At 37.6% G+C, this 23127-nt stretch overlaps 4 protein-coding genes across 7 annotated transcripts; 3 read left to right on the top strand and 1 right to left on the bottom strand.

The window, feature by feature from the left end:
* Positions 1-596: 596 nt before the first annotated feature.
* Positions 597-5609, bottom strand: LOC6651536 (neutral ceramidase). Of its 2 annotated transcripts, none has more exons than XM_002073436.4 (6): positions 5535-5609; positions 2941-3085; positions 2551-2874; positions 1622-2488; positions 952-1562; positions 597-895 (listed from the first exon to the last, which is right to left on the bottom strand). In XM_002073436.4, the coding sequence occupies exons 2-6, from the start codon at positions 3064-3066 to the stop codon at positions 712-714; spliced, it is 2112 nt and encodes a 703-aa protein (XP_002073472.1). In that variant the 5' UTR covers positions 3067-3085; positions 5535-5609; the 3' UTR covers positions 597-711. The 2 variants fall into 2 exon arrangements, with proteins under 2 accessions (XP_002073472.1, XP_023035806.1); XM_023180038.2 differs by lacking the exon at positions 5535-5609 and adding an exon at positions 4940-5043.
* Positions 5610-6257: 648 nt separating this feature from the next.
* LOC6651535 (STAM-binding protein-like A) lies at positions 6258-8778 on the top strand. The gene is made up of 5 exons (XM_002073435.4): positions 6258-6502; positions 6712-7263; positions 7319-7640; positions 7699-7811; positions 7899-8778. Exons 1-5 carry the CDS (start codon positions 6387-6389, stop codon positions 8062-8064), a joined length of 1269 nt encoding a protein of 422 aa, XP_002073471.1. The 5' UTR covers positions 6258-6386; the 3' UTR covers positions 8065-8778.
* A 941-nt stretch (positions 8779-9719) lies between these two features.
* Positions 9720-21151, top strand: LOC6651534 (calcium-binding mitochondrial carrier protein Aralar1). 3 transcript variants are annotated; one of them, XM_023180160.1, is made up of 10 exons: positions 9720-9794; positions 17153-17305; positions 17782-17944; positions 18010-18101; positions 18269-18463; positions 18530-18753; positions 19200-19366; positions 19434-19552; positions 19624-20233; positions 20298-21151. In XM_023180160.1, exons 1-10 carry the CDS (start codon positions 9735-9737, stop codon positions 20585-20587), a joined length of 2073 nt encoding a protein of 690 aa, XP_023035928.1. In that variant the 5' UTR covers positions 9720-9734; the 3' UTR covers positions 20588-21151. The 3 variants fall into 3 exon arrangements, with proteins under 3 accessions (XP_023035928.1, XP_002073470.3, XP_023035929.1); XM_002073434.4 differs by lacking the exon at positions 9720-9794 and adding an exon at positions 12993-13294; XM_023180161.2 differs by lacking the exon at positions 9720-9794 and adding an exon at positions 16807-16983.
* Positions 21152-21842: 691 nt separating this feature from the next.
* LOC6650901 lies at positions 21843-22761 on the top strand. Its single transcript, XM_002073433.2, has 3 exons — positions 21843-22266; positions 22348-22556; positions 22615-22761. Exons 1-3 carry the CDS (start codon positions 21843-21845, stop codon positions 22759-22761), a joined length of 780 nt encoding a protein of 259 aa, XP_002073469.2.
* The last annotated feature ends 366 nt before the right edge of the window (positions 22762-23127 follow it).

Here is a 23127-nt window from a genome sequence, read left to right as displayed (position 1 = left end):
TTTTGGGCCTGGAAATCGTAGATAGAGAGAGAGAGATGGACAGAGAGACACACAGATTCAATCCGCACTCGTTTGTGGAAGCAATCAGCTGTTTTCCATTGAGCGCCAAAATTTCAAATTTAAATGCCTGGAACGAATTCAGATGCATGAGTTGGTTATTCATTCAAAGAAGTTTTATCAATCATTTCAAACTATTGAAATTACAATAATTAACAATTAAAATAATGATGAGTTCAATGAAAAGGTGCGAAAATACTACTGTAACCATGACAAAGTTTAAGAATTCCGTTTGAGTCTCAAATAATTAGAAATAAAATCAAAAAAATTTTAAATTTGGTAAATCTTATTATTATTTGTTCACATGAACCTAGCCAAAGCAAGATTTTTGGCCTCTAATAAGATATTTGTGAAATATTTTTAAAATTTATTATGGACTTTTATGTTTGCGTTTAGTATAGTATGCGAACTAATTATTTCTATAAAAACTTTGAAGAATTTTAATTCATAATCGTCTATTATACAAACCGTTTTATCATTTCAAACCATTTTCAAATAAAAATCATAATAATTTAATTAAATTTTAACAAAATTTGGCATCAGTTTAATTTGTATTTGCAAAAATAAAGCTTTTCATCTTCATAAATGGTAAATAAATACATGAATTTAGTGTGTCTTTCATGATTTAGTTTAGGAATCTTTTAAATACACCTCCTAGTCCTCCTTGACAATGAACGACTGTGTTAGTCCCTCGTAGGGATATTTGCCACCCAGTATATATTTATATTCCCCGGAGTGTCGTATGCGATACTCTCCGGGCAAGGTCTGTGGACTAATGTTCCAATAGATTGACACCTCACTGAATCCAAGGATGATATTTGTACGATGCCAGATCATTCTGTGAAGAGAAAAACAATTAAAAGATTGACACATATTTTTCACCGATCCACTCACTTTGTCTCCCAGCTGGCATCTGTGTAGGTGACCTTCCAGCGATCTTCATTGATCTTGCGTTCAATGGTAAAGTAAGTTTTCTCTGTGAACAGATTGTTGCGTGGATTGCCAGAAATGTAGGAGACATGGACAGTCTCATTGATGCCATATTCCTTGTTTGGTTGTGTCTTTACATAACCGAAATCTGTGCCAATGGGATGGCCATCGAAAAGGACTCCTGTGTTCAGAGACAACATCACATCGTTCATATAGGGCGGACTGGGACCAGCATCGACTGTTTCATTCCTCATCATGGCTTTGGTTAAACGCTCGAAAACATCCATGTAGATGGAGTGAGTATGTGGGCCAAAGATGGTAGAGGCAGCCTCGTATCTCTGGGCCTGATATTCCTCTGGTGTGACTGTGTAGCTGGTGTAGATGTTTGTCAATCCAGCAATAATGACTGTTGGTTCGATTCCTCCAGATGCTGAGGCAGCTGCTCGGATCTGATTACGCAATCGTCGTCCGGCCATGGTGGTAAATTCACAGGGCACCGCAGCTATGATAACATCACCAATCTTCAGCAGCTGATCAGACACAATTTTGGGTTGCCATTCATAGGGGAATGTTGCCTGTTAAATAAAGAAAATGGAGTTAATTTAAAGTCAACCTCAAGCCAATTTATTCCTACCCGTCCAGTGGCCAGCAATATGGGCTTCGGTTCATGGCATTTAACATCCTCCTGAGTGGGTGGAACTATGAAATCTCTTACGAAATTCCACATGGCATTATCCGTCGTAGTGCCCTGCTCAAAACTAAAGGCTCCCGGTCCGTCTGTAGTGCCAGCAGCGAAACTATAACCCATAGCTGGTTGACAGCCACGAATCTTATCCAGTTTGCGACTCAATGGGTTATAGGCGCTGCCATTATAGTTGGGCATGTCCACAAACTGATGAATGAATCGCACATCTCCAGTGACTTCGCGTGCCGTCGATTCCTGACTTTGCTCATTCAGCAGATTGAGAGCTGCCTCGGCAAGACGCTGACCAATAATCTGGGTACTCTCTACCATATCACGACCGGGACCAGAGGCAAAGCACTCTCCCTCTCCAGAGGGACAAGTTGAACTCAGTAAATCACACTCATTGCCAGAAATGGAACACTTGGGGCCCATAATATTGGGTGAGACATCACCCAAATTGGAAGAGCAGAATGATCCCACGAATTTACCCTTGCCCGGCATCTTATTCGGGTTGTACTCCTTCTCCAGAAGAAGAGCAGCATATCCCACATTGTCGCTGGTCACCAGTTTGTTGGTGTTATTCATGGATGTGGCATGCACGGCAAACCAATTGAAGGCACCCAGCAGATTATTCTGCGTATCGACGAAGCGGAGCTGGGTCAGAGTCTTGTCCACATCATGCTCATACTGAGCTCGTTCCTCCTCGGGATTGCGGAGATAAGATGTGGGCGAACGATTGATATTGGCATTCAGCACTGTGGTCGTGGCCAAGAAGATGCGTCCATCCACCATGTTATCCGTGGCACGTTTAATACTCTGCCAAAATAAACACGTATTAAAGTATTCAACATAAATTTGCAATGTCCTTTGGAACTCACCAAGTACAAGCCCTGAGCCATCACCTCAAAGGTTTGTGGCACAAATCCCAATATGGAAATATCGTAAAGCAGATGCATCAGGAATCCTCCAGGAGCACCGTGCGTATGAGTGCCACTAATGGCCACATTGTCCGTGTGATAAATGTTGCCATAACGCGCCTGCAGACGCTTAATCACCTCCCGCTTCAGGCCATAACCCATCATGCCACAATCGGCACTGACAAAAGCCACACGATTGCCCTTCTCATCCTCCACCACAAAAGCGCGGGCAAAGACTCGAGTATGTAGACCCTCTCCCACTTGTTTGATATTAGCATAGCCCATCTGTCGAATCGAATTGATGGACAATTGTGAAATATTGAACTTTGAAATCAGTTGCTGAAGACTTACAAAATTGATTTCCACTGGTGGCCCGGTTATATCGGCACGCCCAACGCCCACTTTATAGACGGCATTAGCCAGACTACAAAGACTGCCGAGGATGACCAAAGAGAGGATGATATTTGCATTGGCCATAGTCAGGCTGGACTTTGATCTGCAAAAACAAAATAGAATGCTGAACTTTATTTAAACCAAAATAAAGAAACTTTTTTGCCAGATCTTAATCTTGAACTCAATAATTAATTAATATAATAATAAAAAAAATAAAGTTAGCTTTCTCTAAAGAAGAAAAAACGAATTGAAAACTGATAGCCAAAGGTATTCTTTAATATAGAATCGATATATTCCTAATATAGATTGATTGATTGGATTCTTATACCATTTCTTGTTGATAAACAAATTATCTTCTCACTTACTTAATACCAAAACAAGATTAGCAAATATATAAATACAATGCCTATCCATTAGTAAGTATTTTGCAAATATTACAAAATCGTATAATCAATTGAAATCGAAGGCAAAAATAAAAGACGTCCAAAGCTGTTGAGCCAACATCAATATCAATCAAAAGATATGGCAAACGTGAAGGTGTTCGAAATATATATATAGCGACCTCGACACATCTATATACACACATGTATAAGTATGTATGTATGTATGTAAATGCATATGAAAGAAATGCGTATTAACCGTATAACAATAGCAACAATAATCACTAACAATAACAATAACAAATAACAAGTTGAGCTCCATGTCTCTCTGACTCTCTTGATCTCAGTCTGTTTGTCTGTATGTCTCTCTTGTGTTATCAGCGCTGTAAGTCGGCTTCAAGTCGGGCCTTATGCTATATACATATGTATATATGTCGTTACGCGAGTATCACTTGAACCGGTTTTTATCAGCTTGCGAAATACGCAGCCTTCTTCTACTACGTCTACGTCTTCGTCTTCAGCCGTCTTTGCATTTTGGGCAAGTGGCCAATATTACTTTTGAAATCAAAAGTTATTATAAATTGGGGTTTTTACGTCTTCCCTCCACAACACGTTCCTCCCAAAAAAAAGTGTCTCATAAATTTTCTTGCCGATTGGTTTGATTCGATTCTGTTAAACCATTTATTTATGCGGGTGGCGTTTCGCCTAGAACTTCATTATCTTTTGTATGAAATCGCACTTTAAATGGGAAATTGTCTGAGTAATTGTTTGGAGCCAAAACCACCTGCACATCCCTCTCACCACTTGTACATATATGAAAATGTATACCTACATGCTTTGCATAATTTACACACCAAGCCTGACATTGAAAAAAGTTAAAAAAAAAAATTAAACATATGTATAAAATACACAAATCTGTTGCATGGCCTTTGGCTTGTATGTAAAAGATATTATCTTTTTGTTGGTGGTTTTTTGCAAATGATTTCAATTTTAATTGGTAAATTTATCTGGGCAAAAAGGGAACCCTATTGAATTTCATTTCCTTTGTTATACACTTACAAAAGAAAAAGCCAGATAAAAAAGTATCTCTTGGATACAAAAAAATAACAGCACACTGATGCTAAAACGCTGCTGATCCAATTGAGCAAATTACAGAAGATTTCGTTTATGATGAGGGTTTTTTTTTATTTCTATTTTTTTTTTTTTTTTGTATTTGTATCTACACTTTACTGGATATTTTTGAGGTTACTTGCACTTGATTTTGGGGTCGTTTCAATTTTATTTTGGAAAATTATGCAACGAAATCCTTGCCAAATGAACAACCGAGCACTGAATGAGGTGTTCTGTGTTTTTATTTACTATCTTTATAGTTACTATTAATTTGCAATTATATTTATCACATTGCATGACACAGGTAATTATTATTATTTAAAAGATTTCGTGAGGTGAAACATGTGCAGTTGTGTCACAAAATTTTGTGGTGTTGTTTTTTGGGATGCGATTTCAAAACATGCCGCATAGTGCCCGGATGGTCTTTTTTTTCTTTTTTGTATGTTATTTGATTTATTTATCTTTACATTGTTCCATGGGCAAACACGACGACGACGACGAGACCGAATCGAGCTAGTGATTTGATTTTTGTGTGTGGTTTAAATGACGCCCGCTATGCGCCCAAGCTGGCACTCGACTGACTCTTCGATTCCACCTCTGACTGACCATTTCGGAGCTCAAAACAAAATCTCTGGTTTGGTCTCAATTGCTCCGCTCTCTCTGGTGTTCGGCGATTTTTACTTTTAGTCTTTTTCGGTTTTTCTGTCGCTCTTGTGGGCGTACGTGCCTCAAGCTATCAATAGCTCAGTTGGTCATTCATTCATTCAATGCATTTACTGCGGGTCCATTGTACCCAAAGAAAACCAAAAAAAACTTTGCCTAATATTCCCAAATCAAGTGTTAACAATACTATTTAATCCACTTGTCATGGTTTAAATAAATATACCCAGTGATAGCTTATCATATCGCTTCTACTAGTTCCCATTGATCTAAGTTATTTTTTTGGTCTGCACTTGAAATTTAGACCCACAGAGAACGAGAGAAAAAAACAAGCAAATAAATGCCAAATAAATATTTAAACTACAAATTGTATTTTCTATTTGCTAACTGGGCAAAACTTACCCACTGAATAGTTATGCTGATTTTCCGCCACAAAACGACAAAAAACCTCTGGCCAAACACCCTTTGGGCTTCAGGCACATGCGATTACTAAATGAAATGATTATGAAAATGTTCGAATTAACACCAAGTGGGGGTTCTTTAAAAATAATATTAACTAAACTGATAGCTAGTCATAATGCCAATAGTGTTTCTTGAGTAGATTAGCTTAGGTTTTATTTGCAACGATAAGGATTAGAATTGTAAAACGAATTGATAAAATAGTCAAAGTTAAAGGAATTTCCACATGCCAACTACGAAACTAACTAACCAAAACCACAATGTTTAGGGCAAATTAATGCCAATTTCATGGCATTAGGTCTGTATAAAAGAGATTTTATGAAAGAAATGTTAGTCCTCTACGAAAACTTACAAATTTCAAATGAACGCGCCAAGCTGACGATTTTAAATTTTTTGGTCAAGTTGGCAGCTCTGTAAGTAAATAGTGACGATACTTAGCACTATCGATATTAGCAATATGAAAAACTATAAAATGCAACTATTTCTATTAATTTATATAAATTTTAATAAATTTGAGCTCAATAAAGTTAAATAAAAACAATATACTTAAAAATCTTAATGGAAATAGAAAAGTTTACTTAATGCCCACAACATGCGAAATGTTATAGTGTCATCTCTATGTCAACAATATTGAGCAGCGTTGCCATAGTGCATCTGATATATAAACTGGCAACACTGGCCACACAGTCCAGTAACACAACTGGACTCCAAAAAAAAAGAAGACAATAAGACAAGTACAAACCAAGTGGGCATCAGAAAAGTAACTACCAAGGACGCGGGGCGCATAGCAAAACAATGTCAAAGGCGGTGAATAATATGAACATGGGCATTGTGGAGCCACAGGAAAGGATGAAACATCTCTCGCATTACGGGAATCTTATCGAGGTGGACAAAAACATGCCAGTGACACGGTGAGTCTGTTTGAGATGCGATACAACAAGTCGCCGAAGATTATGTCAATGTCCTCGAAATGGAAAATTGTGGCTAAGGGAAGTCCTTGAGTTCAAGGATAGTCTCCGCACTATGCCCTTGCCAAAATCCAAAATTACACGTCTTTGCACCCCCTCTCTCCATCCCCTTTCGCACCACCCAACTTACCGAGTGTCCTTGCCAATTATAGCTACTACCGTTCTGGCACCGAGATGCTGCGCATGGCCAATGTATACCTCAACGAGGGTAACCATGAGAACGCCTTCATCCTGTATTTACGGTACATGACTCTGTTCATTGAGAAGATACGCCAGCATCCAGATTATGCCAGTGTCAAGGCAGAAGTGAAGGCCATAAACAAAAAGATTAAAGATGAGATTATGCCCACAACGGAGAAGTTAAGAGCAAAGTTGCTAGCTCACTACCAGAGAGAATACGAGCAATTCCTGGCCAGCAAGGAGGCGGAAAGAGTTCGAGAATTGGAGCGGGAACGCCAGAGACTCAAAGAGCTGGCCAGTCGGCAGGCGGGTGGCTCTGGCGGCATTCCATCCATTATTCCCGCCAATCTCCATGTCCAGATGGATGATAAATTACAGCCCACAGCTCCGGATCTTTCCTTGCTGGACCATGTGGTGTATCCAAATGACTTTCCCACGGGAGCCAATCGCAGCGCCAACTTGCCCAACTCTGGCCTCCTCTTGCCAGCGGCAGCGGATCCTCCTGCAAGCGACAAGTCCACAAGGTAAGTCTTAATCCCAAATTAACTAAATGAATTGCTCATCTGTGGTCTTTCCCAGCTTGCATCCGAAGCCCGCCTTCGATAGGAATCAGAAGCCACAATACAATCGAACTGATTCACTGCTGGCGGGCTCATTGCGCATTGTGCATGTACCTGGCGATACCATGGATGTGTTCCTACAATTGGCACGAGCCAATACCACAAATAACATCGAAACTTGTGGCGTTCTGGCCGGTCATCTGGCCCAGAATGAGCTCTACATCACGCATATCATCACACCCCAGCAGCAGGGTACTCCAGATAGCTGTAATACCATGCACGAGGAGCAGATCTTTGATGTGCAGGATCAGATGCAACTCATCACGTTGGGCTGGATTCATGTATATTTTCCAATTATCAACAAGATAGGACCATTTTTCATAGTTCCTCTGCTTTCAGACGCATCCCAGTCAGACGGCTTTTCTATCATCTGTTGACCTGCACACACATTGTTCCTATCAGATGATGATGCCCGAAGCTCTAGCCATCGTGTGTGCACCCAAGTACAATACGTGAGTCATCGCTATACAACATACCCATATACGTAAACACATTTTTACAATCAAACTGATGAGTAATCGTTTTCGCATTCCATTTAGCACTGGTTTCTTCATACTTACACCACAGTATGGACTGGATTATATAGCCCAATGTCGGCAATCAGGCTTTCATCCTCATCCAAATGATCCGCCATTGTTTATGGAGGCTCAGCATATGAAAATTGATAACCAGACCAAAATCAAAGTGATCGATCTACGCAGATAGTATGCTGAATTGCTAATCTAATACCGAAGAATGCGAATTTAACTGATGCAGAATGGAAACTCATATATACAATAACACAATAAGCAATGAAGCCAACAAATTTTTCGTTAACCAAAATTATTAAATGAATTGATTACCAATTAACCAAGAAGTAGAACTGTGTGTTCCAACAAAAACCAAAACCCGTTCAACCAGAGTCTATATACAGAAATTGATAATTGCTATATATATATATAGATGTACAGATATACATATATATATATTTTGCGTATATACCAAGATATATTTTTGCATACCGTAGTTTCCTGACTCCACCCCCAAGACAGGGTAATATTCAATACATGGATCTTAGAGCACCTATCGCAGAGATATTTTGGCTTTCAATTTTCATTGATTTCGATGACTTTATGTGATTTACAATTGTGGCTTACAATTTCGTTAAAAACTATTTGTATTTAATAATATATTTTTAGCATTTAACACCAACACACACACACACATAGACATACACATCCACATACCTAAACTTACAGCTAAAGTATACTATTTATTATCTATGTATGTACTATTGCTAACTATTTGCAATAATATGTTGTTGAATTACGAAAAAAAAAAAAAAAGAAAACAAACTTTTAAAAGAAGGCAATTTAAATGATGTATGTATATGCTTAACAACTAAAGCGAATAAACTATTTATGATTTATTTATTTCCAATCATTTGTGGTTTTTTTATGTAAGACAATATAGATTTTGCCAGATAAGATCTAGATGCTAGACAAGGTTAAACAAAGGAAATCGTTTGTATTACTTATTGCACTTAATACTTGTTATCAACAATATAAATAATCGTAACTTATAGCTATGTATTTCTGTTATACGTTAAATTCAAATTGCTAAATAACAACTAACGGTACAGCTGTTAAAAATTTCCCATTATCCTTGCCAAAAATGCCACAGATACAGCATTTAAATTACAAAATGAAGGAGAATGGCCAGATCAAGGCTAGAGCGAGCGAATGTATTGAAGTTGAAGCCACTCACCAAATGAAACTCATGCAAACAATTGGCTTATGAGCGGCACGCAGTCGAACATTGCTATACTTTTTACCTACCCACCTGCTCCTCTGCCATTCCATGCTCCATGTTTGTGCTGGCGAATTGGTAGTCTTCCATAATACAAATGTCCATCAATTTTCCCCTACAAACATTTCCCTGTTTTTCCCATTTCCCGCCCTTAGTGAAAAACGGCACCAATTGCCCTTCAGTTTTGGCTGATTTCTTGTCTTGCACGGTCGGTCCCTTACAGAACAGAAATCCTCCATCCACATTTTTGCAAAATACGGAAAAAATTTGGAAAATTATAATAAAATAAAAATATCAAGCAATTGCAAATGTTTAAGGATACAATTTACGCCTAAAAACCTGCGTAACGAATATATAATTGTGCGTTAAAAATCGATAAAGCAGTCAAAAGGCAAAGAATTCCTGGGAAAAAGGCGGGGAAAACTGTTTTGGGTCTGCTCTTGTGTTGAGGTTGATTAAATTTACAATTAAAGAGAAAGTGCTGCCAAAATAAAACAAGAGAAAAAAACATCTTGTGGACATTCTTGTTGTTTCTTTGTTGACTTTGCTCTTGCAACGGTTCTACCCTCGTCCGACTTTCAGAGATAATGCCTAACCAGTATCCAGTTAATTGGATACCAACACTGCAAACCGTTCAATGTCAAGAAGTAAGTGAATTGCAGCAAGTGGCTCAATTGTTTGCCCGTTGATGTTTTTAATTAGCCCATACCACTAGCCCACTTTTCACCCACCCACCCACTAACTAAAGCCCCTTTGTACACAAACGAAAAAGCTAACGTTCAAACATAAAGCGGATTAGGTACTTGAAGCTACCCACCTATCCTCTACCCCTTTGATGTGAATGGTGTATGGTGGGTGGGAAGAGGGGTGGTAAAATTATATGTACGAACTTGGCACATCTAAAAATAGTGCGAAAGAAAAACTTGTCGACACAAATGTAAATAGTAAGTGGTAGATAATAATCAAAAGGGGGCAAACAATATAAATGAATGAGCAAAACATAATGGTCAGAACAACAACAACTGATAAGGGTACAGTGAAAATCCATTCATTTTTCATGTCATTTAATGATGAGTTGATGAGTATTTATTACACGGTTCAAATGTATTTGCGATCCACGTGAGGAAAGTTCTTTGCTACGGTTTTCCCAATATACTATTAGATTTAATTTTCGTTGAAAAATGCAATAGATTTGTTAAATAATGTAACTAGCTTTTCTTCAGAAATATAAAAAATTTTTCAAAATTGTTCTCAGCAAATCTGGTGTCTGGTATAAATTGTGTTGTCTACTTTTAGGGGGCAATGGAATTTAGAGTGAAAATCATTTTCACTTTACTTTAATCCCAGTTTAGGAAGCAAATCCGAAAAGGAGCTTAAATGTAAATAAATATTTTATAAGAAATTCGTTTCTTTTTAAAGTTTGTTCTACTGTACTTGAATTGTTAAATGTGCTAAGTATTTCATTGTATAATTATACCTTTGCCTTTTTCTTTTATATCAACCATTGGGAACGCTTCAATATTCATGTCCTTTTAACACGCCATTTAATCGCTGCCCAGTGTTGGTTAACAGCCAAGACAACAAGAATAACAAAAACAGCATTCATTTCGAATACATATGCTGCATTTAAGTGTTTATGGTACGTGCCGTGGAGCCTACTACGGAAGCTTTTTATTGTCTTACCAGCTTTTTTTCCCTTTTTTGAGTAAGAAGCACTAAACACGGAAACGGAAATGTCTGGCAAGTGGTTGCTCACCATTTAGTTCTGTATCGTGCCTGGCGCCTTGCAAGGATAACTCAACCACCTTACGACAATCGCCCAAATGCTGACATTTCGCTAACCTTCATAAGGAATGTCTATTTCGTGCAGATTTTTTGCTTATATTTGTCGCAATTTCTGTTCATTTAATTTAATAAATTGCTTTCTCTTTTAGCCTTGTGAGCCCAAAATTTTGTCTATCCTCAAACAGAGAGACAGAGAGAGAAAGAAATGTGGGAGAGCATTTGCGTCTGAGCATTTTCTTTTGCCATTTGCTTCTATTTTTGTATATGAAAACATGCTTTATTCACGTGCTATCTGCTCGCCCACTGCTTCACCCCGGCGGACAGTGTGACGTATTGTGTATAGAACATTTATGAAACACTTTGTGTTTCCTATTCTCTCTCCCTCTCTATCTTTCTCTCATGCCTCTATACACATTTGATCAATTTTTCCTTTTGCATTTGCACTTGCACGTGTTTACATGATAAACATGGCCCCACAGCTAAAAATTGAATACATATATTCATACAATTTGATACACTCTCTGTTTGCCATTCATTGTGAGCATTTTTATTTGTTAAAACTATGACACCGTTGGCGGAATACCCTGTAAAAAGTTGTTTAAAGTTATGAAATGATTGGCATAATCACGAGACCTAACTATCTAATGACAGTCGACTATCTAATTTGTCTTTGAACTCTAATGGTATCTAGGTATGATAAGGCAAAATAATCCAGTATATATATACATATATTCCTTATCATATGACTGCTGATTAAGTTAACTTTATGCCTGATGATTCTTTTTAATTCAATCAAGTAATACTTTCTTTGGCCCCGTCAACAAAGACTTAGCCTACCCGAGTAGCAAATGATTACAGGATATCATCCAACATTCAACCACTTGGCATGCAGAAAAATGATGTGTCAACCTTGCGGCAACGCCTACAGCTGACACCCTGAAATACATAACTATTTAATAATAATGTCTGTATACTATAGCATAAAGAAATACGCATGCTCATATTTCCTCTAGATTAGAGATGTAAATGTAAGAATAGTTGCAATGTCAATGCCAATATGTAGAGGAGATTTTCAACAGGTGGTTTTTCCGCGCATTGTGTTAATTACACTAAACACTTATTGTTGGTTGTTTGGTAAATTTAAGTTGTGAAATTTTTAAATCAACAATTATTTTGTTTACACTAGAGAACATTTTGATATTGTGCTATAAAAAGAATAGCAAATTGATTAATTGCAAAAATATAAAACAACAAATTTAATATACAAAGAAAACTTTTTACAATTGAAAACAATGTCTCATAACTGAAAATACGTAATTTCTAAATGAAGTCAACATTCATCTACTTAACGCAGAAAATATTAAAGTCCTAAGGACAAAAACGTTTCTTATGAAATCCAAGTAAACCAAAAAAGTTTACTTTGAGGGATGAATTTAATACTTTCAAGTGGCAAAATCTTTAAATATTATTAAATTCACCCATAAAACACTTGTAAACCAATTTTAAGAGAACAGAAGGAATGGCTAACCAACCGTATATGCCATTTTCAATAGCGGAAATGAATTTTATAATGTTTCAAATCATCTAAAACTTTAATCTAGTTAAACTCATGAGGTAAAAGGTTATATTATTCAGTCTCTCACCCACATCACACCATATGCAATCCTTATTTGTCTCATACGTAGCCAACTAATTGCCATTGCAATATTACAATGCGAAAAAATACATCCATTTGCTCCAGCACTCTTAACCCCCACCCGATACAATTAGCCAGTCGTCCGCCGTGCAGCTGACGATAGAGAAGCTGCTGCCTTCAAATATTATTACTGGGTGGAAAAGCTTTTTTCAATGTTACCCAGTCGGGCTGAGCAGAGCTGAGCAATTCCGAATCAACATTCAGAACGGAAAAGCAACGCGTTGCAAACGGATGCCAAGACCGTGAATAAACACAAAGCGCGCGCGTTACACAAAAAAAAAAAAAAAAAGAAAACAAAATAATTAAGAAGAAAATTATTTCATAGAAAACGAAAAAAAAAACGACAAAATTATTTTATAAAAGCAAAACGCCAAACATAAAGTGAAAAATACTCTCGACAAATAAATACATATATGTATATATAGAGGATATATATCTATCTATATAGAGGCAGAAAGCTGGAAGTCTCAGCTGTCAGTGGCAACAGTTGTTCAGTTCAAAAACACTTCAGTCCTCAAATTAGTCATTTGTGGATTTTGAGTGTTTTTTTTTAAATAAATTAGCTCCCACGTTTAAAGTGTTCAAAAATTACCTCTAATTTGAATTGTGTTCATTATATTTTAAAAGGAGAAATTATATAAATACGAAATGCCAGATAAGGAAGAGGTAACTCAAAGCATATTTTGTGATTTAAATATTATCAAATAATTAAAAAGCATGGAGATAAAAGAATGCGGAAATAAGTTTTTTCTAACATTTTATCTAAATAAATTAAATATATTCACTGATAAAACCAAAGACATTTGATATTAAAGCAGAGTGTTATATAAAAAACAATAAATTCAAGTAATTTTGAAATAAAAATTGCAAAAAAAAAAAAATAAAAAGCTTTACTATTTGTTGCTATTCTCTCTCCAGTTTTAATGTCAAGCAACAAAATAATCACCTTCAAAAAACTAAAAATGAGATATTTCTACATACAAACATATGTACCTGTTATATATATATGTACGTAGTAGGTAGAATGTTGATGTTGTTTTCTCTTTGGTTTTTGTTTTTGCGTTTCTCATGACTTTGGAAAAGTCAACGCTATCTGAAACTCTCTGACTCAGTCAGCTATATGTTTACTGTTGTTTGCAATTCTAATGCTAATTACATTTGTTTTTTTTTTATTTTTCGTGATTATCGTTGAGGCTCAAAGTCGTAAGCGGTTGTCTAACGGCATATTTCACTCTCTCAATCTCTCAATTATCATATCATCTATTAATATTTCAATTTGCCAAACAATTGTTGGCTATAAGACACTAATTGGGCAAACACTGCGTATACACAATGTGCCAAACATATTACATATTTAAGTGTCTATAGAAAGTTTATCTTTAATGTGGCCTTAGGATTTTGTCAGCATAATTTATACGATTTCGTTTAACGATTGATTTGCGGAAAATTTGCTTTGATTTGATTTCAAGTTTTCTCTCACTCTCTCTCTGTCTGTCTGTCTCTTTCACTCTCATTTCCCTCTCGTGACTTTAGTCGGTGGCGGCACGAACTTTCCCGGCCGATAATGAACAGCCCAGACTGACCTTGAGTCGGGCAAGGCAAAATAAACAGAACACACAAAAAAATAAAAAAATACACCCCCTCCCCACAGAGACAAGTTCATGGTGGCGAAAGTTTGTATACCCTTCCACGTTAGACACAACTTTTATCAGCATTAAGTAAATATCTTAAAAATCTATATTGTATTGCCTAGGTCCCTATTCGTCGGGATTTATTCCCAATTATATTTTGACAATCTGTTCTTATTCAGTCTGTAGTTAGAGTTAACCCAGCTCCACACTTAGGCAAAATCCATGGATCCTCTTTTGAAAGGGCATTGGAGAACTATGTCGTGCCACACATTTGCATGGCTGACTCAAAATCACTTTCAGTTCCAATTGCAGTTGCAGTCACAATGACAAGCACGTGCCGCTTGCTGCAGGCAACGGGCAACTCGGCTAACAACTGACAGGCGTCCTGTCCCAAAACGACCTTTGACTTGGCCCACCTCATTATGAAATCCAACAAGAAAAAAAAAGAGAACCCAACTTGAAAGGCATCCAACCAAAGTTACTCAAACATAACAAGCAGACGGTACAGGGGGGCGTATGTGCAACATTTTCCGCCTGTTGGCAATAGCAGAGAAATATTTATGTCTCGAATTTCAAGTTCAATGGGGACTTTTGTGCTCGAGCGCAACAAATTGAAGTGAGTTTTTTGGCAACAAACTCCGGCAAATTGGATTATTACACGCTGTGTGAATTGGTTTTGTAAAATGGTTTCAAATAGCTTGCATTATAGATGACACAAGGGGATTAGGATTAAATATGTTACATATGTTACCTCACAACCCTTTTTCCAAGCCACATTTTAAATATTTTATATACTTGTGTGTAATAAATCTATTTATCAACAAATTCTGTTGAACTTCAAGGACCTTGACCTTGATATAGCTGAAAATATTAAATATTTAGTGAAAGCGCCACGCGTGGCCCTAAAAATATATATTTAAGCCGCATCAACGTTATGTTTTCTTTCAGGCAATCAATTGTTTTTCCTGTGCCCAAAAATCAATCAAATCAACCTATAAACAATTTAGCTATATGAAATGCTTCCAAAAACTAACTTTATTACCCATCCATAAATTAAGTCAGCAAAATCGATAATAAATAATAAGACATCGAACATTATATACTCTAGATATATCTACGCAAATTTAGAAATTCAATAAATAAAAAGTCAGCAAAATATATTACATATACCTATGTATGTATATTAATATATACATACATATGTATGTACATATATTTTTAGCTGTATGTTTTTAAGTCAAAGGCATTGAAATTGTTTTCATGAAGGCCATCGATTCATTTAAGACCATTTATAAATATTGTTTTCTATAAGTAAATAAGTAGTACTTCCCAATTACTAGACAAGTTTATTTATGCCCTTAAAACGGAACATATAATTTTCTTGAATCAGAGATTTTTAGGATATCTCTATATATTTGCAAGAACCTCTAAAAAAAAGGTATTTTTACTTTTAAACAAATATTTTCCTGAAAATTTCGTCTTTTTAAAATGCTGTCACACAGTGTTATTTTAAGTAATCTTTGAGTTTACTTATAGTAATGGTCTATATAATAACGATCTCTGTATAATGAATTGATTACAAAGACAGATATCTGTATATTTTTATATAATGAATATTTCTTTACAATAAATACACACACTTTAATTAAAAGTTTCAGTTTCCTATACTAAGAAAACATATTAATGGGAATTCCCAAGATCTATGTATGTACATGTAAATGAACTAGTTCCCATAAAAAGTACATACATATGTAATTGGAAAGTCTTTGGTAAAAATAGAATATAAGGATAGAATATAAACTAAATCTAAATTCAAAGAAAATCTCAGCACCCTCATTCAAGAAAAGTTAAATTCATTAAAGTCTTTTTCCCATTTGGTAAACGTAATCAACTCTTCCGTATTAAAATCAAAGGGTATAAACATTATTTCATTTCAATCAAGAGCAAATAATGCCCAGAGCAGGACTCAAAGTCAATTATATTTTTCCATTATTATTTTGTCATATTCTCATTTCGCAATTTGTTGATTTCATTATGAAATTTTGCTCCTGTTGTTGTTGTTGATGATGTTATTGGTTTCCTGTGTTTTTTTGTTTTTTTGTCTGTATGTAAACCGCAGAAAAGAAAAACAACAAGAAATGCCACTGACTTTTATTCCCATTTGCAATCCAAGCCCCCAGCAACTGCTCATCTTCAGCTCATCTGTTGCCTCGAGGTGATTGGTAATGGACTGGGGGGTTGATTACAATTTATTGCATGATAATCATCGAGCATTACGTCAATGGAAGTGTTTTCTTTTTTCTTTTTTATACATATAAATTTAGAACAATGCAATTTCCAATTCGCAAGTTGAAGAAAAACATAATCAAACGAAAGAGCATACACAAACACACAGCAAGAGTAAAAGCGAATAGAAGAGAATCAAATAAGAGAGAGAGCAAGCGAGTGAGCGATCTATCGTGGACACGAACAGAAAGATAAAACACAAAACACAAGAACGCTCTCTAATTGTAGTGGTTGATTCTCGTCTCACTCACTCTCACTCTCTTAGTTGTATTCGGCGGGTGTTGTTAGGGGAGCTCCAAGCAGCTGGTTTTGATTTGGTTCCCATACTGCTCACATCAGCTAATTAAAATATTGTGGCGACAAAAAAAAAATAATTAAATTTGGAATCAACCAAATAGAATATTTTTGAAAATGCCTTTAACCAAGAATCCAGTGGCTGTAAGTAAAGTGAAAGTCATCAAGTTCATTCTACAATATTTTGCACTGACACGTGTTGCGTTTGTTTCACGCGACGCAGAATGAGAGAGAGAGAGAGAGAGAGATTGTGTATTTCATCATCCGCGTTTACAAACATTAATTTTTTTTGTTTTCTCGTCTCTTTCCACAGACTCCGTCGTTTTTGAAGCGCGCCGGTACCGATAAACTGCGTGAAGTCTTCCTAAAGTATGCCTCAATCCACAAGGATGGGGAGGAGTACATGACCAGTGAGGATTTTGTACGCAAATTTCTTGGCCTGTTCACAGAGACCGCATTTAATGATGTAAGTGTATGCGTGTGCAGTTTTCCGTATTTTTATGCGGGTCGTTGCAAGGTTATATAGAAATGCGCCCCGTCAGCTGATAAGAGCCACCGAGTGGGAAGTGTCAGACGGTGAATATCTTATCAATCAAGCATTATTAAACACGTCATTGGATACCCTATGTTCGCGAATGCTATGAGAAATCCAGAGATCTGATCTAAGAACTGGTTCAACTAACGCCCTTGACACAACCCCCCACCAAAAATTAAATAAAACACAATCATTCGGAAGCCTCGTGCTCAACCAGTTGGCTACGTCATAGCCTCAAGTCGGTCTTATCAATTGTTTGGCTGTTTTAATGGCCCCCGCCATAAGTGGAAACAGATTTTCAGGTGCTTTATGTTATTTTGGGCGAAGTCTATATAATTAATCAATGAACATTGCTACCGGCAATACACACATGGGAGAAAGTCTAATGTTTATCATTTATTTTATAGGAATCGGTACGTCTATTGGCTGGCATAGCCGATACTAGTAAGGATGGACTTATATCATTTTCGGAATTTCAAGCCTTTGAGGGTTTACTCTGCACACCAGATGCCCTATATAGAACAGCATTTCAGCTGTTCGATCGTCAGGGCAATGGCACTGTGTCATATGGTAAGTAATCTCAATAAACTATTTAAAACCTTTTGAATAACACATATTCTTTTATTTATTTCCAGCTGATTTTGCTGATGTCGTACAAAAAACTGAACTGCACTCAAAGATACCTTTTAGCTTAGACGGTCCATTTATAAAACGCTACTTTGGCGATGTAAGTTAAATGAAAATACAAACACAGTAGGCTAAGGCAAGACGACAAAAAAATCGGGCCTAAATCAAGATATGAAAGTAATAAATTAGATAGGATCTACTAAATTAATTACTTAATTATCAATTAAGTTGAATTTGTATTAATATTGTGCAATTTTCGTTTTGCAGAAGAAACAACGCCTTATCAACTATGCTGAATTTACGCAACTTTTGCATGATTTCCATGAGGAGCATGCCATGGAGGCATTCCGTAGCAAAGATCCAGCTGGTACTGGATATATATCCCCATTAGATTTTCAGGATATTATCGTTAAGGTTAAACGGCATTTACTAACGCCCGATGTCAAGGATAACTTGGTAGCGGTAAGTCTCATTTGCTACGTCGTTCATTTACAACTTAATAATCAACCTTTTTGGATCTTTTTCTAGGTCACTGAGGGTCACAAAGTGAGCTTCCCCTATTTCATAGCATTTACCTCGCTGCTTAATAATATGGAGTTGATTAAGCAAATCTATTTGCAAGCCACTCAGGGCAATCGCACTGAGATGGTTACCAAGGATCAATTGCTTTACGCAGCACAAACAATGAGCCAAATCACTCCATTGGAGATTGATATACTCTTCCAATTAACCGGAGCTGTACAACAGACTGGGTAAGATTTGCGTTTTCGGACACTGCCGGGTTGGGCTTTAGTTAATGAGAATCTACACGGACATATTTGAACGGTTAATACATTTGTTGTTGTTACATACATTTAACTTTGTGTTTGTTCCGTGATTAATTTGTAATTTCCTATTTGTGTCTTCTCTTCTTTTGTCTGCATTGCACAAAACAATTTTCAATACATTAATTTCTACACAAAAGCTGGTGGAAACGCAAAAAAAAGATTGCTCCAAGTAGGCAAGTGTTGTTGTCCTTATGAATTGTTCTCAATCGTTTTTTTTTACACTATATCCACAAAAATAAATCATCAAAATGGCATATATCCCCCGCCCCAAAGAACCAAGCATAACCCTGTCGGTGTCTATAAGAGTTTCCCCCAACCATATAAAATTATGCTTATGTTTTGATTCGCATTGTGTTTCCTTTAACAAACAGCCGCATCGACTACAGTGACCTGAGTAACATTGCACCCGAGCATTATACCAAGCATATCACACATCGATTGGCCGAGATTAAAGCAGTGGCGAGTCCTGCCGATCGTTCAGCGTTTATCCAAGTGCTAGAGAGCACATATCGCTTTACCCTGGGTTCCTTTGCGGGCGGTGAGTGAATTAAACTGTCCTGGTTCAACGTTGCACGCTAAGCTAATAACCGCTTTTCGCCACATAGCTGTGGGCGCCACTGTGGTCTATCCCATTGATCTGGTCAAGACGCGAATGCAAAACCAAAGAGCTGGCTCCTACATTGGCGAAGTTGCCTATAGAAATTCCTGGGATTGTTTCAAGAAGGTTAGTGTATCTAATCCAATTAATTTATTGATATCATTAGATATTAATTATTTTTCACATCTCACTCTCAGGTTGTTCGTCACGAAGGCTTCCTGGGTCTGTATCGTGGTCTCCTGCCTCAACTGATGGGCGTGGCACCAGAAAAGGCCATTAAGTTGACAGTCAACGATTTGGTGCGCGACAAATTTACCGACAAACGCGGAAATATTCCCACGTGGGCCGAGGTTCTGGCCGGTGGCTGTGCCGGTGCTTCCCAGGTGGTCTTCACCAATCCATTGGAGATTGTTAAGATTCGTTTGCAGGTGGCCGGTGAAATCGCCACGGGCTCTAAGATTAGTGCCCTGTCGGTGGTTAGAGAGTTGGGTCTCTTTGGTCTGTACAAGGGTGCAAGAGCGTGTTTGCTGCGTGATGTTCCCTTTTCGGCCATCTACTTCCCGACCTATGCCCATACCAAGGCCCTTATGGCCGACAAGGATGGCTACAATCATCCATTGACGTTGTTGGCCGCTGGTGCCATTGCTGGTGTGCCGGCTGCTTCTCTTGTGACACCCGCCGATGTGATCAAGACGCGTCTGCAGGTGGTGGCCCGTTCAGGCCAGACCACTTACACGGGCGTTTGGGATGCCACCAAGAAGATTATGGCCGAAGAGGGACCCCGTGCCTTCTGGAAGGGCACAGCTGGTGAGTATGAAGAGTGCAATTCGCTACGTTTCGTCTCTAACGCATTTATTTTCCTCTTGATTAGCTCGTGTCTTCCGATCATCGCCTCAATTTGGTGTCACTTTGGTGACCTATGAGCTGCTCCAGCGCATGTTCTATGTGGACTTTGGCGGCTCACAACCCAAGGGTTCGGAGGCTCACAAGCTTGCCACACCTTTGGATAGCAAATTGAGCGGGACAGACGATCATATTGGTGGCTATAAGGCAGCTGTTCCTCTGCTAGCTGGTGTGGAGTCGAAGTTTGGTCTTTATCTGCCGAGATTCGGTCGCGGTGCCACCGCCGCTGCAACGCCAGGCACAACAACTGGCTCCTGATTATATTGGCGCCATCGCCTGCACAGCAGCGCCATCTAGGTGTTAAAGTTGTACAGTACGGAAAACCAGGATGATTGTGAGCAGAGCATGTATATTTTTTGCTAGAAAGGATTTTACACACACACAACACAGACCACAGATAACTGCACTGCGGCCAATGTCAACAAGAATTGTCTAATTTATCCAGAATGTGAACATTTTTCAAAGTAACTGACAAACCATTTTAGATGGCATACAACTTTAGGCAACTATTATTAATTTTTTAAAATTTTATTTTCCACCAAGTGTAGAATGAATATTAAGAAGAAACTGTAGTGTTTTTTTGTAAACTTTGTTAACTAGTTAAAAGAAAAAAACAAAAAACGTTAAAGGAAATCAACCAATAGGCGAAACAAGTCACTGAATGTCAACTTTTTGCACTCAATCAACTATTTAAACACACAAAAATATAATTAGTACGAATTTGTTTAAAACAATTACATAAAATGGGAGAAACATATGCAATGAATGACCTCTTAGCTATTAATAAATAAATGAATAAAAGTCTATATATATATATTTAAATTAAACTGTTTTTATCAATTCCATTTTAATTGTCTAATAGACCAAGTTTTCGAATGTTAAATGACAGTTTGTTGAGTGATTTAAAAATTTATGAATATATTCAATATACTATTGAAAAATTGGTTAATCTTTCAGGCAATATATCATTGATTTCAAATTTTCAGTATTATCTGCTTATTTTAGAAAGATTAATTAAAGTTTGTGCCCAACTTTGGTAGTTAAGTTTCACTGATTCAACCATCTCACTGAAATACTTTTCCCAGATAAAGTTAAACTAGTTTATCAAGTCTCTGACTGACCGCCCCCAAAACATTTCACTCACCTCGTTTGCGTTCAAAATAATAGTTAAAAGTTAAATCCAACTCAATCAAGCGCCTAATGCATGCCCAACAGAAACTGTTAACACAGGCAAATTCAAGATTTGATTAGAATCTTCTCTGCCATTTGCAAATCGATGTTGACAAGTTAATTTTATGGCCCGGCCAGCCTAGTTGGCTATCTAGGACGAGGGGCCAACTGACCATGACCCTCAGAAAACAAAGTCACTGCGGTGTTTGCCCGCCTGTCGCACTAATAACTGGATGCATTGGACAATATCGGTTACCATTCAATGATCATAGCTAGGGCATAAAAAGCTATAGTTCGATGCCGGAGCCAAGGCAGTTTCATTTTAGACCTTGGAGCATTCAGAATGCAAGTGAATACGAGTTTATTTATAGTGCTTTTAAGCCTTCTATTGCAAGTGGCTCTAGGCAATTCTACACAATCTGAAACGGATACTCAAATCTCTTGGATAGCCCAGTTAAAGCAGCTGCGACATGATCTGGGCCAATGCTATCGCACATCATCCAGTTTGTGGTCTTGTTTTCGAACGCGTTCCTTGAGCACCTTTGACAAAGTGATGTCTGCAGATGTGATACCCCTTTACGAGGGGGTAATACTAAAAGCCCTGCCAAATGCCATCAAGATGCAAGTCCCTGAGGATGAGAACTCGAGTAGATCGCTTAAATATCACACTTGGTTTGATCAATTGGCAAAGAGTTTGGCCAAAGGTCTAACCACTCACACACTGCAAATCAATCTAGCCAAGCTCACCGAACGTTACTTGAGGAGTGGTAAGAAGAGGGGAGATACTTACTTTCACTCACCCACGATTGACAAATGACTTTCGCCATTCGAAATTGTTTCATTAATAGAAAACGATACACCCACAAGCAATGTGGTGGGCAGTGCAAGGCTACGGCGACATCGTTTCAATATGATCATCACCATGATGTTCGGGGTGACTGCTTTGGGTGCTGTGCTGGTGCCCATGGGTTTTCAAATGCTATCCATAGTGAGTGGCAAGGCTTTGTTGTTGGCCAAAATGGCCCTGCTCTTGGCCTCCATTAATGGTCTGAAGCGGGTAAGTTGGAAATTGGAGAAGAAAGGAAGTTAGGAAGTTAATTTTGTTTGTCTTGCAGGTGGCCAATAGTGGTCTGCATTATGGCCTATATCATGTGCCTGGTGAACATCTTGGCGGTTATTATGATCGCAACGATTTGAATCATCCACGAAATGTGCCAATACCCGTGGCAGTGGCTCCATCTCTAGATGTAGGCTTGAAATAAGAAACTAATTTCCACTTTAATTCGAAAAATACGTTGTTGTGAAAAGCTTTTAGGAAAAGCTATTTCTCATACGCCATGTTGGCAATGCTGTAGCTGAACTTTTCCCCCGCCCAAATCGAATCCAAAAGCTTAGCGTGTTGAGTTTTGCACTGTTTTAAACTGTTTAACTCGAATTCTAATAAAAAACACAGATGCTAGATGAAGTAATTTAAACATTTCAGTCTCTTATTTAGTTAGTTTTCAACTTTGTGGCTGTCCATCAAACCACTTCACAACACAAAACTATTCACAATAGACAAATGTTCATTTGTATGCAACCGAACCCACTGTACATACGAGGGAGAATTGAAAGCGAACGTGGAGGAC

Source organism: Drosophila willistoni, chromosome 3R (assembly GCF_018902025.1).
Source record: "Drosophila willistoni isolate 14030-0811.24 chromosome 3R, UCI_dwil_1.1, whole genome shotgun sequence".
Lineage (NCBI taxonomy): Eukaryota > Metazoa > Arthropoda > Insecta > Diptera > Drosophilidae > Drosophila > Drosophila willistoni.
Note: the sequence above shows the minus strand (reverse complement) of the source record. Positions and strands in the feature narration are given on the sequence as shown.

Bases quoted from the DNA above. Each gene is read 5' to 3' on its own strand.
- LOC6651534 (XM_023180160.1), top strand. From the start codon at position 9,735: ATGCCTAACCAGTATCCAGTTAATTGGATACCAACACTGCAAACCGTT. The intron at 18,102-18,268 runs GTAAGTTAAATG...TTCGTTTTGCAG, and splicing joins TAAAACGCTACTTTGGCGAT to AAGAAACAACGCCTTATCAA. The intron at 20,234-20,297 runs GTGAGTATGAAG...CCTCTTGATTAG, and splicing joins CTTCTGGAAGGGCACAGCTG to CTCGTGTCTTCCGATCATCG.
- LOC6650901 (XM_002073433.2), top strand. From the start codon at position 21,843: ATGCAAGTGAATACGAGTTTATTTATAGTGCTTTTAAGCCTTCTATTG. The intron at 22,267-22,347 runs GTAAGAAGAGGG...TTTCATTAATAG, and splicing joins CGAACGTTACTTGAGGAGTG to AAAACGATACACCCACAAGC. The intron at 22,557-22,614 runs GTAAGTTGGAAA...TTTGTCTTGCAG, and splicing joins CCATTAATGGTCTGAAGCGG to GTGGCCAATAGTGGTCTGCA.
- LOC6651536 (XM_002073436.4), bottom strand. From the start codon at position 3,066: ATGGCCAATGCAAATATCATCCTCTCTTTGGTCATCCTCGGCAGTCTT. The intron at 2,875-2,940 runs GTAAGTCTTCAG...TCGATTCGACAG, and splicing joins CACCAGTGGAAATCAATTTT to ATGGGCTATGCTAATATCAA. The intron at 1,563-1,621 runs GTAGGAATAAAT...TTTATTTAACAG, and splicing joins TATTGCTGGCCACTGGACGG to GCAACATTCCCCTATGAATG.
- LOC6651535 (XM_002073435.4), top strand. From the start codon at position 6,387: ATGTCAAAGGCGGTGAATAATATGAACATGGGCATTGTGGAGCCACAG. The intron at 6,503-6,711 runs GTGAGTCTGTTT...TGCCAATTATAG, and splicing joins AAAAACATGCCAGTGACACG to CTACTACCGTTCTGGCACCG. The intron at 7,264-7,318 runs GTAAGTCTTAAT...GGTCTTTCCCAG, and splicing joins GCAAGCGACAAGTCCACAAG to CTTGCATCCGAAGCCCGCCT.